Here is a 12766-nt window from a genome sequence, read left to right as displayed (position 1 = left end):
CACCCCCAGAACGGTAGCCAGATGTGTCTGTCGTGGTGTAAGTCTCTGTGTCCTGCTGATCCTACAAAGGGAGGAGGGAAGCGCTGGCATTTTCGGAGCACCCACGATGTGCCAGGGACTCTTCTAGGTTACGTGGCATTTATTACTTCATATAATTTCTAAAATAACCCAATAAAGCACGCGTTCTGTCTACAGGTGACACACGAGTTTCGGTTTCAGAATTACTTTCCCAGAGCTAGGATTAAAAAATCCCGGGCACTTCTGACTGTTTTTAGCTGTGCAGAGCAGTAATTGAAAAGACCACGGCTGGGGGCAGGCATCCCCTAGTTCTCAAAGGGACATTTTTGCGCTTTAACCCTTTAAAGGGGTCTTTTGCAGCAGAGTTACATAATGCAATGCATCGTTTGATTTCTTGACTGCTACTTCCATGAGTATTGATGTCTTTCAATGAGGCGGAGAGGGGGGAGATAGAGATTGATTGATTGATTTCAAGGAAAATGGCTGATTTGTTGGCAGAAATTCACTAGTCCCTGTCCATGGGTCAGATGCCAGGCTAGAGGCGTGGGAGTGTGACACGCAGGTAGTAGAGTTTTGTACCCAAGAAAGGCACTCAGTAAGGGTTGAAAGTGATTGTTTATCATGGCAGAGGTTACGTGAAAAAAATTTCAAGTTTGAATGAGCATAGTGTCCTGGATGTTTTTTCTCACTAAGAAATCAAATTCAACATATCTCTTAAATCAGTAATGTATCTATCTCTTCATTAGTTCTGATGGGCAAACGTAGCTCCCTCTGCTGGAGGGAGCATTAGAAGTCTTGCCTTTTCCTTTCACTTAGGTGTAGAGGGTAAACGTGGGCCCAGAGTTACCCGGTGAGCCAGACAGGCTCCACTTCCAAAAAGGGGTGCCATCATTGGGTGGAATGGCAATTGTAAAAGCTTGAATTCTTGTCAGAACGTTTGTGTTTACAGACAGCTAGATTATCACAAAAGTACAATGGACGCCATAGATTTGCCACTCCACAGAACTTCTGTCACCCAGTTGATGCTGACTCATGAATATTACCACCGAGTGTGTGAAAACCTCAAAGTTGGGGCCGGGTAGCTTGTGCAAGCCCCACCACAGTTCCAGAGTGTGGACAGGTTTCCTAGAACGCTCCTCTCGCCAGCAGCATCTTAGTTTCCCTGGCTCATCCAGTAGAGGTCAAAGCAGCCCTGGCGTGGTAGTGGGCTCTGCTGTGAGATGCTGACGAGGTCAGCAGGTAGAACCAACCCACTCTGAGGCAGAAAGAGGAGCTACAGGCTCCCGCAAAGATGGAAAGTCTTGAATACCTTGCCATTTACAGGTCTTCTGACTCAACTTAGTGACTTCATAGTAGTGAGTTTGGGCTTTTGTTTGTTTGTTTAAGAGCTCATTAGCAATCAAAGAGTCCTGATGGCACTTTAAGAAGTCTGAGATATTAGTGTAGTTTATATTTTAAATTACTTACAAGAATGGAAATAAAAGTATTGTCTCATAGTTGGAGAGCCTCCACATCTAAATGCATGACTCTGGCAAACCACGCTCGCATGTGCTCTCTCTCTCTCTCTGCCGTCAAGTCAGTGCTGACTCATAGCGACCCCCTGTGGGCTTCCCAGATGACGAAAGCTTTCAGGAGTAGAAAGCCCAGTCTTTCTCCCAAGCAGCTATTGGTGGTTTTGAACTGCCAACCAAGTGGATCTCATCCCAATGCTTAACCACGACACCACACCACCAGGGTTCTTCCGTTCAATATAATTCATTTACAATTTGATTTTCCTTACGTTTCCTTTTTTAAATGAACTATCAAACAACCATTCTCGTAGGTTAGATTTAGCTGCCTGGTCTAGGAACAAGGCCACGCTAGGATCATTGTCTTCACCCTTTCAAGACTGAGAGATCGCACCCCAGACGCCAAGCCGTGTGCCCTCTTTACCAAGGCTGCTCATTAAGACACAATTCCCTGGAGAACTTTATTTTTATGATAAAAATGCAGAGCCTCTTTAAAGGTAGGTGACATTGTCCTGTTTTCTGTAGTAGCTGCCCAGAAAGTACTGAAAAGTCTTGATCGGTCTTAATGTTCCAGATCTGCCTGGCATTTCACCCCCATGATTTTGTTCAGGACAGGAAGTAGGGGACAAGAGTACCTAGCATTGTTAAAATTATCCGACCTTCAACATCTGCCCTTCAAAATGTGAATGGACAATTGGGCTTGGTGGTTTTCATGGTTTGTCCCTAAAAGAGCAAACCCACTCGTTGTTATTACGTGGAGTTTTGTCAAAGATATTTTTTATTGTGAATTGGGCGGAAGCTCACAGAGCAGCAATTCTGACACGTTTTGTCTCATCTTACCCGGTACAATTCCTGCAGTGCAACATCACTTCTTCCTCTCCGCGTCTCCTGTTTCCATCGGTCCTTCTGACGTTTGCCCGTCAGCAAAGGCTACCCTTTTGATCTCGAGTGGTTGATTGTTCCAAGCTAGAGGAACCCACCAGTATTACTCTTCTCCTTATAACTCGGTGTGTTGTTTGACTGAAAATGGAGCCGCAGCCGTCCGGTCAGGCCCAGACTTGAAGGGCGACGACAGGCCCTGGTCCCAGGAGTTCTTCCGGTCTGGTCCCAGGGGTTCTTCCGGTCTGGTCCCAGGGGTTCTTCCGGTCTGGTCCCAGGGGTCCTTCCGGTCTGGTCCCAGGGGTTCTTCCGGTCTCTACTTAAGGAGTGACCTTGGTCTCTTGCTTTCCACTTTCTTCCACTCTCGTCAGGACCTTTTACCACGATCCCTTCCAGAGGGCAGTTGGGAGCGTGGACACCATCTCACTCTTTGACTTCAGGGTGATGGAGACTGATAGACACACGGTCCTTTAGTCTTGCTGGAGTCATTGCTTCCATATGTCTTCTCTTTCTACCACTCTTCTTTCTTCCAGGCAAGGGGAGACCAGTAGATGTACCTTAGCAGGGCACCCATAGGCTTTCAAGATCCCAGTCATTTCACCCAAGAAGACACGCAGGTGGCCAACAAGCATAAAAAGAAATGTGTATAATCTTTAGCCATTCAAGAGATACTAATCAAAACAACAATGAGATATCTCCTTCTAGCATTAACAGCAAATCCTAGAACAACAGAAAGCAACAAATGCTCACGACGGTGTGGAAGGCTCATATACTGGTGGTGAGACTGTGAAAGGGCACAGCCACGGGGGAGAACAGTCAGAAATGGCAATGCCGCATAGCCCCGCCATCGGCCTACGTGCTGTATGTCTTAGAGAAATAAGAGCAACAGCACGAATCGAGTAGGCACACTGGGCACGCTCATGTTCCTGGTAGCGCTGCTCACAACAGCAAAAGGATGGGAACAACCTAAATCCCCAGCAGCGGCAAAGTGGGTAAACAGACCAGGGTGCGTCCACACAGTGGAACACTACTCGCTGCGAAAGAACACGGGCGACTCTGAAAGATTCCTAACCTAGATCAGGCGTCCTCAAACTACGGCCCGCCGAGGACATGTAGCCGGCCCGCCAGGTGTTTTGGCTCCGTTTGTTTTTTTTACTTCAAAAAAAAGATATGTGCAGTGTGCATAGGAATTTGTTCATAGTTTTTATTTATTTTAAACTATACTCCGGCCCTCCACCGGGTTCGAGGGACAGTGAACTGGCCCCCTGTTTAAAAAGTTTGAGGACCCCTGGCCTTGATGAGCCATGAGGACATGATGCTGAATGAAATGAGTCAGTCAAAAGGACAGGTATTCTCTGAGATCCCTGTTGTAAGGGGGGAGGGGGGGATAAAGAAATGATTTTCACACTGAAGGCAACGTGTTGAATGGTTACCAAGGGTGGGAGGGAGAGGAGAGTAAGTCATAGGCTAGAGAGGAGACAAGTACTAGCTTGAGTGACGGGAGAGACCTTCTACCGTAAGACAGAGGGCAGCATAGATTAGGCAGGAGAAGACACAGGGAGAGGTGCAAATGTTAGAGGTAAATACCGTTATTGACATACTCCTGCAACATGCCCAGCTACGCATACGGGCTGAGCAAGTGGTGGGGGGAGAGGGGCGCATAGCCACGGATCCGGATTGGTTTGATAGAGGATATTTATACCTGGGCATTTACCTTTTGTGTTAAAGCGCAGCTTCTTAATGGGGCACTTCTCCGTTTGTTTCTCTAACCGATACCAAGGGATTAGGTGGGACCACGCAAATCGAGTATGGGAAACTGAAAGGGAAGCTGGGTCCATTTTAGGTGCCATCCCCATATGGGTAGAGAGTCATGGCAGAAGCAAGAGCAGAGAACTAATTCCCAGACTTTCAAGAAAGACGAGTCACTAGCAGAGCACCTTTGAAGTCCTGCGTGAGGTGTTGGAGGGAGCAGAGGCTGAGGCAAGGAGACCAGCAGGCAGAGCGGAGGAACAGCATCAAGACTAAGAGACTGAGGCAGAGCTGCAGGCTGGCTTCCTGACCCATGGAGGCCAAGGCCACGGCCAAGGGGCCCAGTGATGGAGAGACTGAGAACCAGAAGAACCAGAAAGAGAAGTGCTGCCGTGGACCAATGACTTTATTCTTACTGTTTTCTGCTCCTGGCTTTTGCCAACCTATGACCCTCTCTAATAAACTCCTGCAAGTTTGAGTGTTATCTGTGCGTTCTGTGGGGCCATGTGCTGGACTATCCAGCAGAGCAGGAGAGTAGAGTGGCAGGGCCAGAGCAGCTGGTGTCAGCATAGGGTAAAAGAAGGATGGAGAGTGTGAGCGTGCCCACCTTGGGCAGTTAGCCAGGGGCTAGGGGGGATCTGCAGTCTTCTCCCTTTTGTGGCCAAAGGAAGTCAGATGTGGCCTCCGTCCTACACCACACCTTTAATGGAACTATATCTGTGCATGTGGTACAGCATGATGTTGTTAGCTGCTGTCCAGCCGGTTCTCACTCATAGTGACCATGTGCAAAGCAGAAGGGAACACTGCCCAGTCTTGGGCTGTCCTCACCACTGCTGTGATAGCTGAGCCCATTTGGGTTAGTCTGAGTACTTTAGAAAAACAAATCCACAGCAACTCGTGTAGAAGAGAGAGTTTTATGTAAGGGCTAAGTGCGCATCAAGAAAACATTCCAACCCAGTGCTGCCCAAGCCCACAAGTCCAACATTAACCCGTATGTCCAACACCAGTCCACAAAGTCCTCCTCCATCTCAAAAAACACACAATGATGTCGACTGCAGGAGGAAAACCAAATCAGTGAACGTTCTAGCTTCTCAGCTCTGGCAGGGGTCTCCACATGGCTGCTCCAGCACCCAGGGCTGCATCGGGGTAGGTCCATGTGGCTTCTCCTCAGGGATGTCTTGCAGGAAGTGAGCCTTGCCAGCTGAAGCAGGGAACTGGCTAAGGCAGCTGCACTCTGGTGCGACCATCAGAAAGCAAGAAACCCGAGAACTCGAAATGCGAGGCTCACTGAGCCATTTATTCCTCCGCCCTTCCATTAACCCCACGTGTGTTTATCAGCCAGGTTGGCTCAGTAAACTAACTCACCATTGTTGTAGTCACTGTGTCAGTCCATCCCATCAAGGGCTTTCCTCTTTTTTGCTGTCTCTGTACTTTATCAGACATGATGCCCTTCCCCAGAAACTGGTTTCTCCTGATAACATGTCCAAAGCACATGAGATGATGTGTCTACTCTCCTGATTTCCTAGGAGCCTTCTGTCTGTACTTCTTCTGGGACAGATCACTGTGTTCTTCTGATAGTTCGTGGCATTTCCAGTACGCTTTGCAGCACCATAGTTTAAATGCATCGTTTCTTCAGCCCATGTTCACACCAGCTTTCACATGCATATGAAGTGATTGAAAATACCCTGGCTTGGGTCAGGCACACGGCGGTGCTCCACGTGACTTTGGTCTTTAGCACTTTAAAAGAGGTCTTGTCCAGATTTGCTCAGTGCGGTGCCTTATTTGATCTCTCGCCTACTGTGTCCACGAGCACGGATTGTGGATCCAAGCACGATGAAAGTCTGACATCAGTCTTTTCTCCATCGCTTGTGTCAGCTGGTCCAGTGGTGAGGATTTGGGGTTTTCTGTACATCGAATTGTCATCCATGCTGAAGATTGCAGTTCTGGATCTACATCAGCAAGTCCTTCAAGTCCTACTCACGTTCAGCAAGCAGGGTTGTGAAGAAGCCTTCATCCGATCATAATGTCTCGCTCTTCTTCGTTATAGCCCAGCCTTCAGATCATCTGCTTAGTTATAGATTAAGTATGGTGACAGGTACAGCCCTGGCACACACCTTTCTTGATTTTAAACCACTCGGAACACTTCATTGTGCTCACGTGGCTCCTATACATGGGCTTGAGCACAGGAACAATTGTGAGGATGGCGCAAGACAAGGCAGTATTTCGTTCTGGTGTGCACAGGTCACTGTGAGTTGGAAACAACTCAGTGGCACCTAACAGCAGCAACCGACATGAAACCAAGAGGTGGCCATGTGAACACAACAAGGGAACGCCGAGTGGGAAAACAGAGGGGAAATGTATGAAAATTTCTTACACATATCCAAACACCCCGAAGGAAAGAATTGTGTAAAGTTTATACAAAACTGGAGGGAGATGTTAACTCTTTTGTATTAAGAATAGAGTTTGAAAACGTATGTTCAAACTTTGCTTTATGTTTAAGGAACCAGCACACCGTAATTCTGTAGCTTGTGAATATTCAGCTTTTGGTTCAGAGCACGGGAAACATGCTGTTGTCAGTAGTTGCTGTAGAGTTCATTTTCAGTTGTGGTGAACTTACGTTTCACAGTGCAAAACACTGCTCACTCATAAGCCATCTTCATGATCTTTAGTATGTATGAGTCCATTGCTGTAGATAATATGTTGGTCTGTCTCACTTAGGGCTTCACTTGATTTTGTCGACTCTAGCCATGTGAGTTGAACGCTGACTATAAAACACACTAAGGGGGGCGGGACAAAAAAACCACACTGAAAAATTAGATAAAGCAGCATTTCATTTCAGGAAATTTTATCCTATGAAATTTGCCTAAATATATCTGCTATCTCTTGGCTGTTTCACTCTTAAAATTTTTCAAAAGAAAGAGCGTTTTTAAATTCCCCCTTTTCGGGTTTGCTTTAGGCCAATTCACTTTCCATTTTCTTCAGGGTGATGGGGTTGATTAGGGAAGTAGAAAGCAGCAAACAAATGTGGCTCAAGAATGCTCAGGAGGTAGTTCTATGATCAAAACAACCTCCTCTCAACCATGTCCAGGAGCAGTGTCTCTCTGGTCCCCCGGCCCCTTCACAAGGCCCATGTCCCGTTTGAGAAAAAGTTACAAAGTTCTTTTAGCTCTGCCAGTAAGTGGCCAGAGGCACTCCACTCTGCCCATAAGCATTGGCCCAAAGACGCTTGACTCTAGCGCCTCCAAGTGCCCAGAGGCACTCTGTGCCACCTGCAAATCCCCTGCCTTTCGGCTGGGAATTCTTCCTCATAGTCTTCTCCGCTCTGCCATTTGCCTGGTTCTGCTGTCCTGCTGTCTCTGCCACTGTTTCTCATGCCTTCTGTTTTACAATGTTCTCTCGTCGCTTTTAAGAAAGACCTATGTTGATTAGTATCTGTTTCTCTGATTAAAGAAATTTGAAGGAAGTTTTTTAAAGAAAAAAATGGTGCAGCATGATGCTAACATTCAACAGGGCTTTGAAGTGAGCCCCATTCAGACTCAGCCTGCAGCCGGGAGCAGGGAGCGTGGAGTCGGACCCACAAGCTCCTTCCCCATGGGCTACGCTGTACGTGTTATTTCCACTTTACACAGACTGTGACCTTACCATAGCAGCCTGACTTTGACTAGATTTTAACCCTTTCTAAGTTTCTGTGTTCTTTGGTATGAATTAGTAAATTTGTCTGGGAACGCTAACCGTCCTTTCTAATATAAATCCATATCAATTGCTTCTTTGCTTTAGGCCATCTCAGATTACTTTCAGAGATTTAGGGAAACTATCGGCATGTCTGTGAACCATCTGAAAATCCTCGGTTTTGCATTGAAAACCCAAGCTCTCCAGGACCCACCAAAGGTGTCTTTCTCACACTGTTGCTACTCACAAGACTTACCAATACTTACTCTAGATGCTGATATAATATGAATTATCTCCAGAGGTGGGAACTGCCTTTCCATTCATCCTGTTCCATCTCCCCACTGGTGGCTGGCCGGTGAGTCCCCGAGCATGGGTGCCCTGTCTATCCAGTGTGCCCCTGGGCCCCATCGGAGTCAGGAAGGGAGTTCTTTGAAAATAGGAGACAAGGGCACCTCTTGCTTATGTGTAACTAAACAAAGACGTCCCGAACCTTCTTGAAAGGAACTGGTTGGGCTGTCCTGGATCAGGTGCTACAGTACCTGAGAAAAGATGGCATTCCCTGTTCACTTCTCTATGTGGGAACTTGCTCAGGAATGCAGGGCCTTGTACAAACTGGGCTTAGGGTTGGGAGCCACAGAGCCAGTGCCCAGCAGACCTCCGACTGGTATAACCCTTCCTTGGGCCTTTATGGATCCACGGATGTGCATGGGGGTGTTTTTGTAGGGTTTGTGTATGTGTGTGTGTGTGCACGTGTTTTCCTTCAACATGAAGAATGTTTTTCTTAAAATTGCATGTGACTTTTCTGGCCTGAGGGCATTGCAACAGTAGCTGGAATAGGGACAGGGATGCCGCTAAGCACCGTGTGTTCTTAACCCTTCCCATGCCGCCCCACCCTGCCAGGTACTGGGTAACTGAAGTATCGGCAGGGTTTATGCATCAGGCACTGCGAGCCCTTACAGGTGGGTGCCCCATACCCTTTGCAGTCAGGCCGACCCCACCTCATGGCGACCCCCTGGACTTCGCCACCCCCGGAGAGGGTCAGTTGGGGACTAGACCATGGTAAACCATAGGTTTTGCATTTGCTGCTTTTTGGAAATGGTTTTCCAGGCCTTTCTTCCTAGTCTATCTTAGTCTGGAAGCGTGGCTAAAACCTGTTAAGCATCATCAAATAACACTCAAGCTCTTACTGATATATGGGTACTGGCTGTGTATGAGGTGCCTTGACTGGGAATTAAACCTGGGTTAAAGATCAAGGTGTCAATTTGAGGACTGAGGTGTGCCTGACCCAGGCCACGGTCTTTTCAGTCACCTCAAATGTATGTGAAAGTTGGACAGGGAGTAAGGAAGACCAAAGAAGAATCGATCGATACCTTTGAATGGTGTCCCTGGAGAAGAGTATTAAAAGTACCATGGACCGCTGAAAGGACAAACCGACCTGTCTTAGAAGAAGTACATCCAGAGTGCTCTTTGCAAGGATGGCAAGGCTTCAGCTTACATGCCTTGGACATGTTGTCAGGAACGACCAGTGCCTGGAGAAGACTCCGTGCTAGGTAAAGTGGAGGAGCAGCAAAACACAGGAAGGCCCCCGATGAGGTGGACTGGCAGAGTGGCTGCAACAAGGGCCGCAGGCATAAGAAGGATTGTAACCACGGCGCAGCACCGGGCAGTGTGTCTTTCTGTCGTGCGCAGGCTTGCTGTGCCCCCAGCCCCTCGAGAGACGTACAACACCGACTCTGTTCGTAGCCCCGATCCAACCTGGCGAATGGGCCTTCTCAGGTGCCGCTGGGTAACGAACTGACCTTACCTCCTCGCAGTGACTGGGAGGCGGGTTTTTAATTAGCATTCGCCACCTTATAAGATAAAAAACAGAATCCCTGGGCGTGTAGATGCTTTAACGCAATGAAGGTTAAGGTTGGGGATTTGAGTCTACATTGGGAATCAAAGCAAAATGAAATCCTTGACAGTATCCGTCTTTCGTCCATTGATCATAACGCTCGCAGTTAGTCCATTTGTTAGGATTGGGGTTTTCTTTCCACTAATATCAAGCTTCTCCATTGCCCTTGCTTCAGATGTAGCCCTGCGTACACTCACTCTTTATGTTGTTGAAAAAAGGTGTTTGCAATGAAGAGGTCGTTGGGCTGGCAAAATTCTATCCTGCACTCTCTAGCTTCATTTCCATTACCAAGGCCATGTTTTTCAAGTACTGCTCCTTGTTCATGTCCAACTTTTGCATTTCAGCCACCAAGAATTATCAATGCCTCTTGATTGCATGCGTCATCAATTTGGGGCATGGTAAACCATATGAGTGAGTCTCTGACTCAAAGTGACCAATACCAATCCGTTTCATTTCAGTAATGCCTAGGATATCTATTGATCTCATGTGTTCCATATCAGTTTTGATAACTTTCAATTGCCCGACATTTAGTCTTCATACATCCCAAGTTCCAGTTATTAATGGGTGTCACAACTTCTCATGTTGAACCGCCCCCCAGAAAATGGAGGCTCTGAAAGTATTACTTCATTCACTTCATTAAGGTGACCCTGACTTTGAAAGAGCAGCCTGGGAATGCTTTCCAAGCCAGGCACTCATCTGGCTGTCGGCTCTGTAGCGGAACATGTTCCACCACCACGCATTGGGTTTTCAGTGGTGAATTTCTCAGGAGACAGCCCATTTCTTCCTAGTTGTGCTGTTATTGTGGAACCTCCTGGCAGGTGAAACTGCTCTGACAGTTTCCAGCATCACAACACGCACAAGCCACCCCACTCTGGCAAACGGATTTAACTCTCTGGGCCTCGCTTTCCACATCTGCCCAGTTAGGCTAGTGATTCCACCCTTGGGTTTGTTGCGAGAATTAATTAACTAAGCATGTGGAAGTGGCTGGCCCGTCATCGACACACTTGTGACGGAGTAGTATTCACACTGCACACCCGAGATGGGGCTTCCTACTCTGCAGAAAGGTCCCAGCCTCGGAAACCCACAGGGCAGTTCCGCCCTGCCCCGTAGGCCACTTTGAGGGGGGGCGGACTTGAGGACAGTGGTTGGAGGTTTTTAGTTACCTGCACAGGTTTCCCCTTTTGTCTGTCCCTTCTCGGTGCTCACTGGTGCATAGTAACGTCCGAGAGCAGCACAGAAGGGCACCAGTGTAGTCTCCCTGCTCCCCACCTTCCTGAAAGAATGGAACGCCCTACGTGAAGTGCTCGCCTTCTGGCAAGAGTCATTTATGGTTTCTCTTTTCTCCTTCTGATCCAGGATGTCAGCTGCAACGAGATCCCAGCTTTGCCCCATCAGATAGGCCAGCTGAAGTCACTGCGGGAGCTGAACGTCAGGAGGAACCACCTGAACGCTTTACCCCAAGGTAAAATAGACGACGTGCCAAATGAAGACATTCGGCAATTAAATATAGTGTTTGTTTATTTACTTTTATGAGGAGGGTGGGTCTAGACACGTTTACGTATGCCTGCGAATATTGATGAAGGTCCTTGGATGGTACAAACCATTTGGGCACGACTGATAACCTAAAGCAGTGGTCCTCAAACTTTTTAAACAGGGGGCCAGTTCACTGTCCCTCAGACCCGTTGGAGGGCTGGACTAGAGTTTAAAAAAAAACTATGAACAAATTCCTATGCACACTGCACATAGCTTATTTTGAAGTAAAAAAATGGGCAAAAACATGCGGCAGGCCGCATACATATCCCCAGCTGGCTGCGTGTGGCCCGCAGGCCATAGTTTGAGGACGCCTGACCTAAAGGTTCATGGTTCTAGCTCACCCAGCCTGCCCTGGGGAAAGGCCTGATGCCCTGCCTCCATGAAGATGAGACCCTAGGGAGTGCAGTTCTACTCTGTAGCATGGGCTCTCCATGAGTGGAATGGAATCGTACAACAAAAAATTTCTGGTAATTGAAAAGGGAATTTCCATGCAGAGAACAGAAAAATTATGTGCATGTTGTGAATTTGGATCCAATGGCGCAGCCACAGAAACACAAGGCTGACACAACAGTGACAACAAGAATTTTGTAAAACGGCCTTGTGGGTGAGGATGCATGTAAATCTCACCTACTGAGAATCTCACTTGAACCTGTTCAGGAAGAAGTGGGTGGAAAGTACAATACAGCGAGCTTTGCCTAAGACGCACTCCAGGTTCCGAGGATCTCACTGATGCCCCTTGTCTCCATGCCAGGGCACTAGGCGTACCTCACTTCATGCAGCATTTTCAAATGTACCTCAAAGCAAAAGCAGTCAGCATTCGGTTAATCTGACATTGTTACAGAAACTTGAGGGCTACCTGAGTGTTTCAATACTCCTCCTGATCCTCTGAAATGCTGCATTACCATAGGAAACGGGGCTCATGAAGCAAGAGCAGATTTTATAAGCTCTTACTTGCTTTAGAGACGGGAGGCTGAAAAGCCTGTCTGCCACCTTTTCATCCTGCTCGTGCTGACTAACATTTTAAAGCAGGAAGATAAGAAATTACCTCTACATCAAGATTTACTACCTTCTTGCGTGAGAGGGCTTGGTGGGAAAGGATTTCATTCTTTCATTACACAAATCCAGCCCTATTCTAAAGCCTGTGAAACCAGAGACAGATTTTCCAGTAAGCAAGATGAGCAGGGGCTTACTGGACTTAATACTAATCTACTGAATGTACGTTTCATCACATCTTCGGTCCTTGTGAAAACATCACAACTAATAGAAATTAAAAAGAAATGTAATTTATGGTGATGGGTTCCCTGTTGGACTGTTCATTGGAGGTCAACAGTTTGAACCCCTGAGAAAGGTGAGGTTATCCACTCCTTTCAAGGGTTGCAGCCACAGAAACCTAAAGGACCAGTTCTACTCTGCCCTGTAGGGTCTCTATGACTTGCTGGCAGTGACGTCTGGGTGGGTGGCAAGAGTTGAGATGCATGTGAGAGAGGAAAGGGCACCTGCATAAGGCAGGGCTTCC

The 12766-nt window shown here is 47.5% G+C and overlaps 1 protein-coding gene across 2 annotated transcripts in view; it reads left to right on the top strand.

Annotated features, from left to right (window-relative positions):
* The window catches only part of LRCH1 (leucine rich repeats and calponin homology domain containing 1), a 240645-nt gene that overhangs the window by 151013 nt on the left and 76866 nt on the right, over nucleotides 1-12766 (top strand). For both annotated transcript variants that reach the window (XM_075533138.1, XM_075533137.1), the window contains exon 4: nucleotides 11074-11179. In XM_075533138.1, coding sequence (XP_075389253.1) covers nucleotides 11074-11179 — 106 coding nt within the window. The remainder of the gene's footprint in view (nucleotides 1-11073; nucleotides 11180-12766) is intronic.

The sequence above is a fragment of the Tenrec ecaudatus genome, chromosome 15 (genome assembly GCF_050624435.1).
Source record: "Tenrec ecaudatus isolate mTenEca1 chromosome 15, mTenEca1.hap1, whole genome shotgun sequence".
Taxonomy (NCBI): domain Eukaryota; kingdom Metazoa; phylum Chordata; class Mammalia; order Afrosoricida; family Tenrecidae; genus Tenrec; species Tenrec ecaudatus.
Note: the sequence above shows the minus strand (reverse complement) of the source record. Positions and strands in the feature narration are given on the sequence as shown.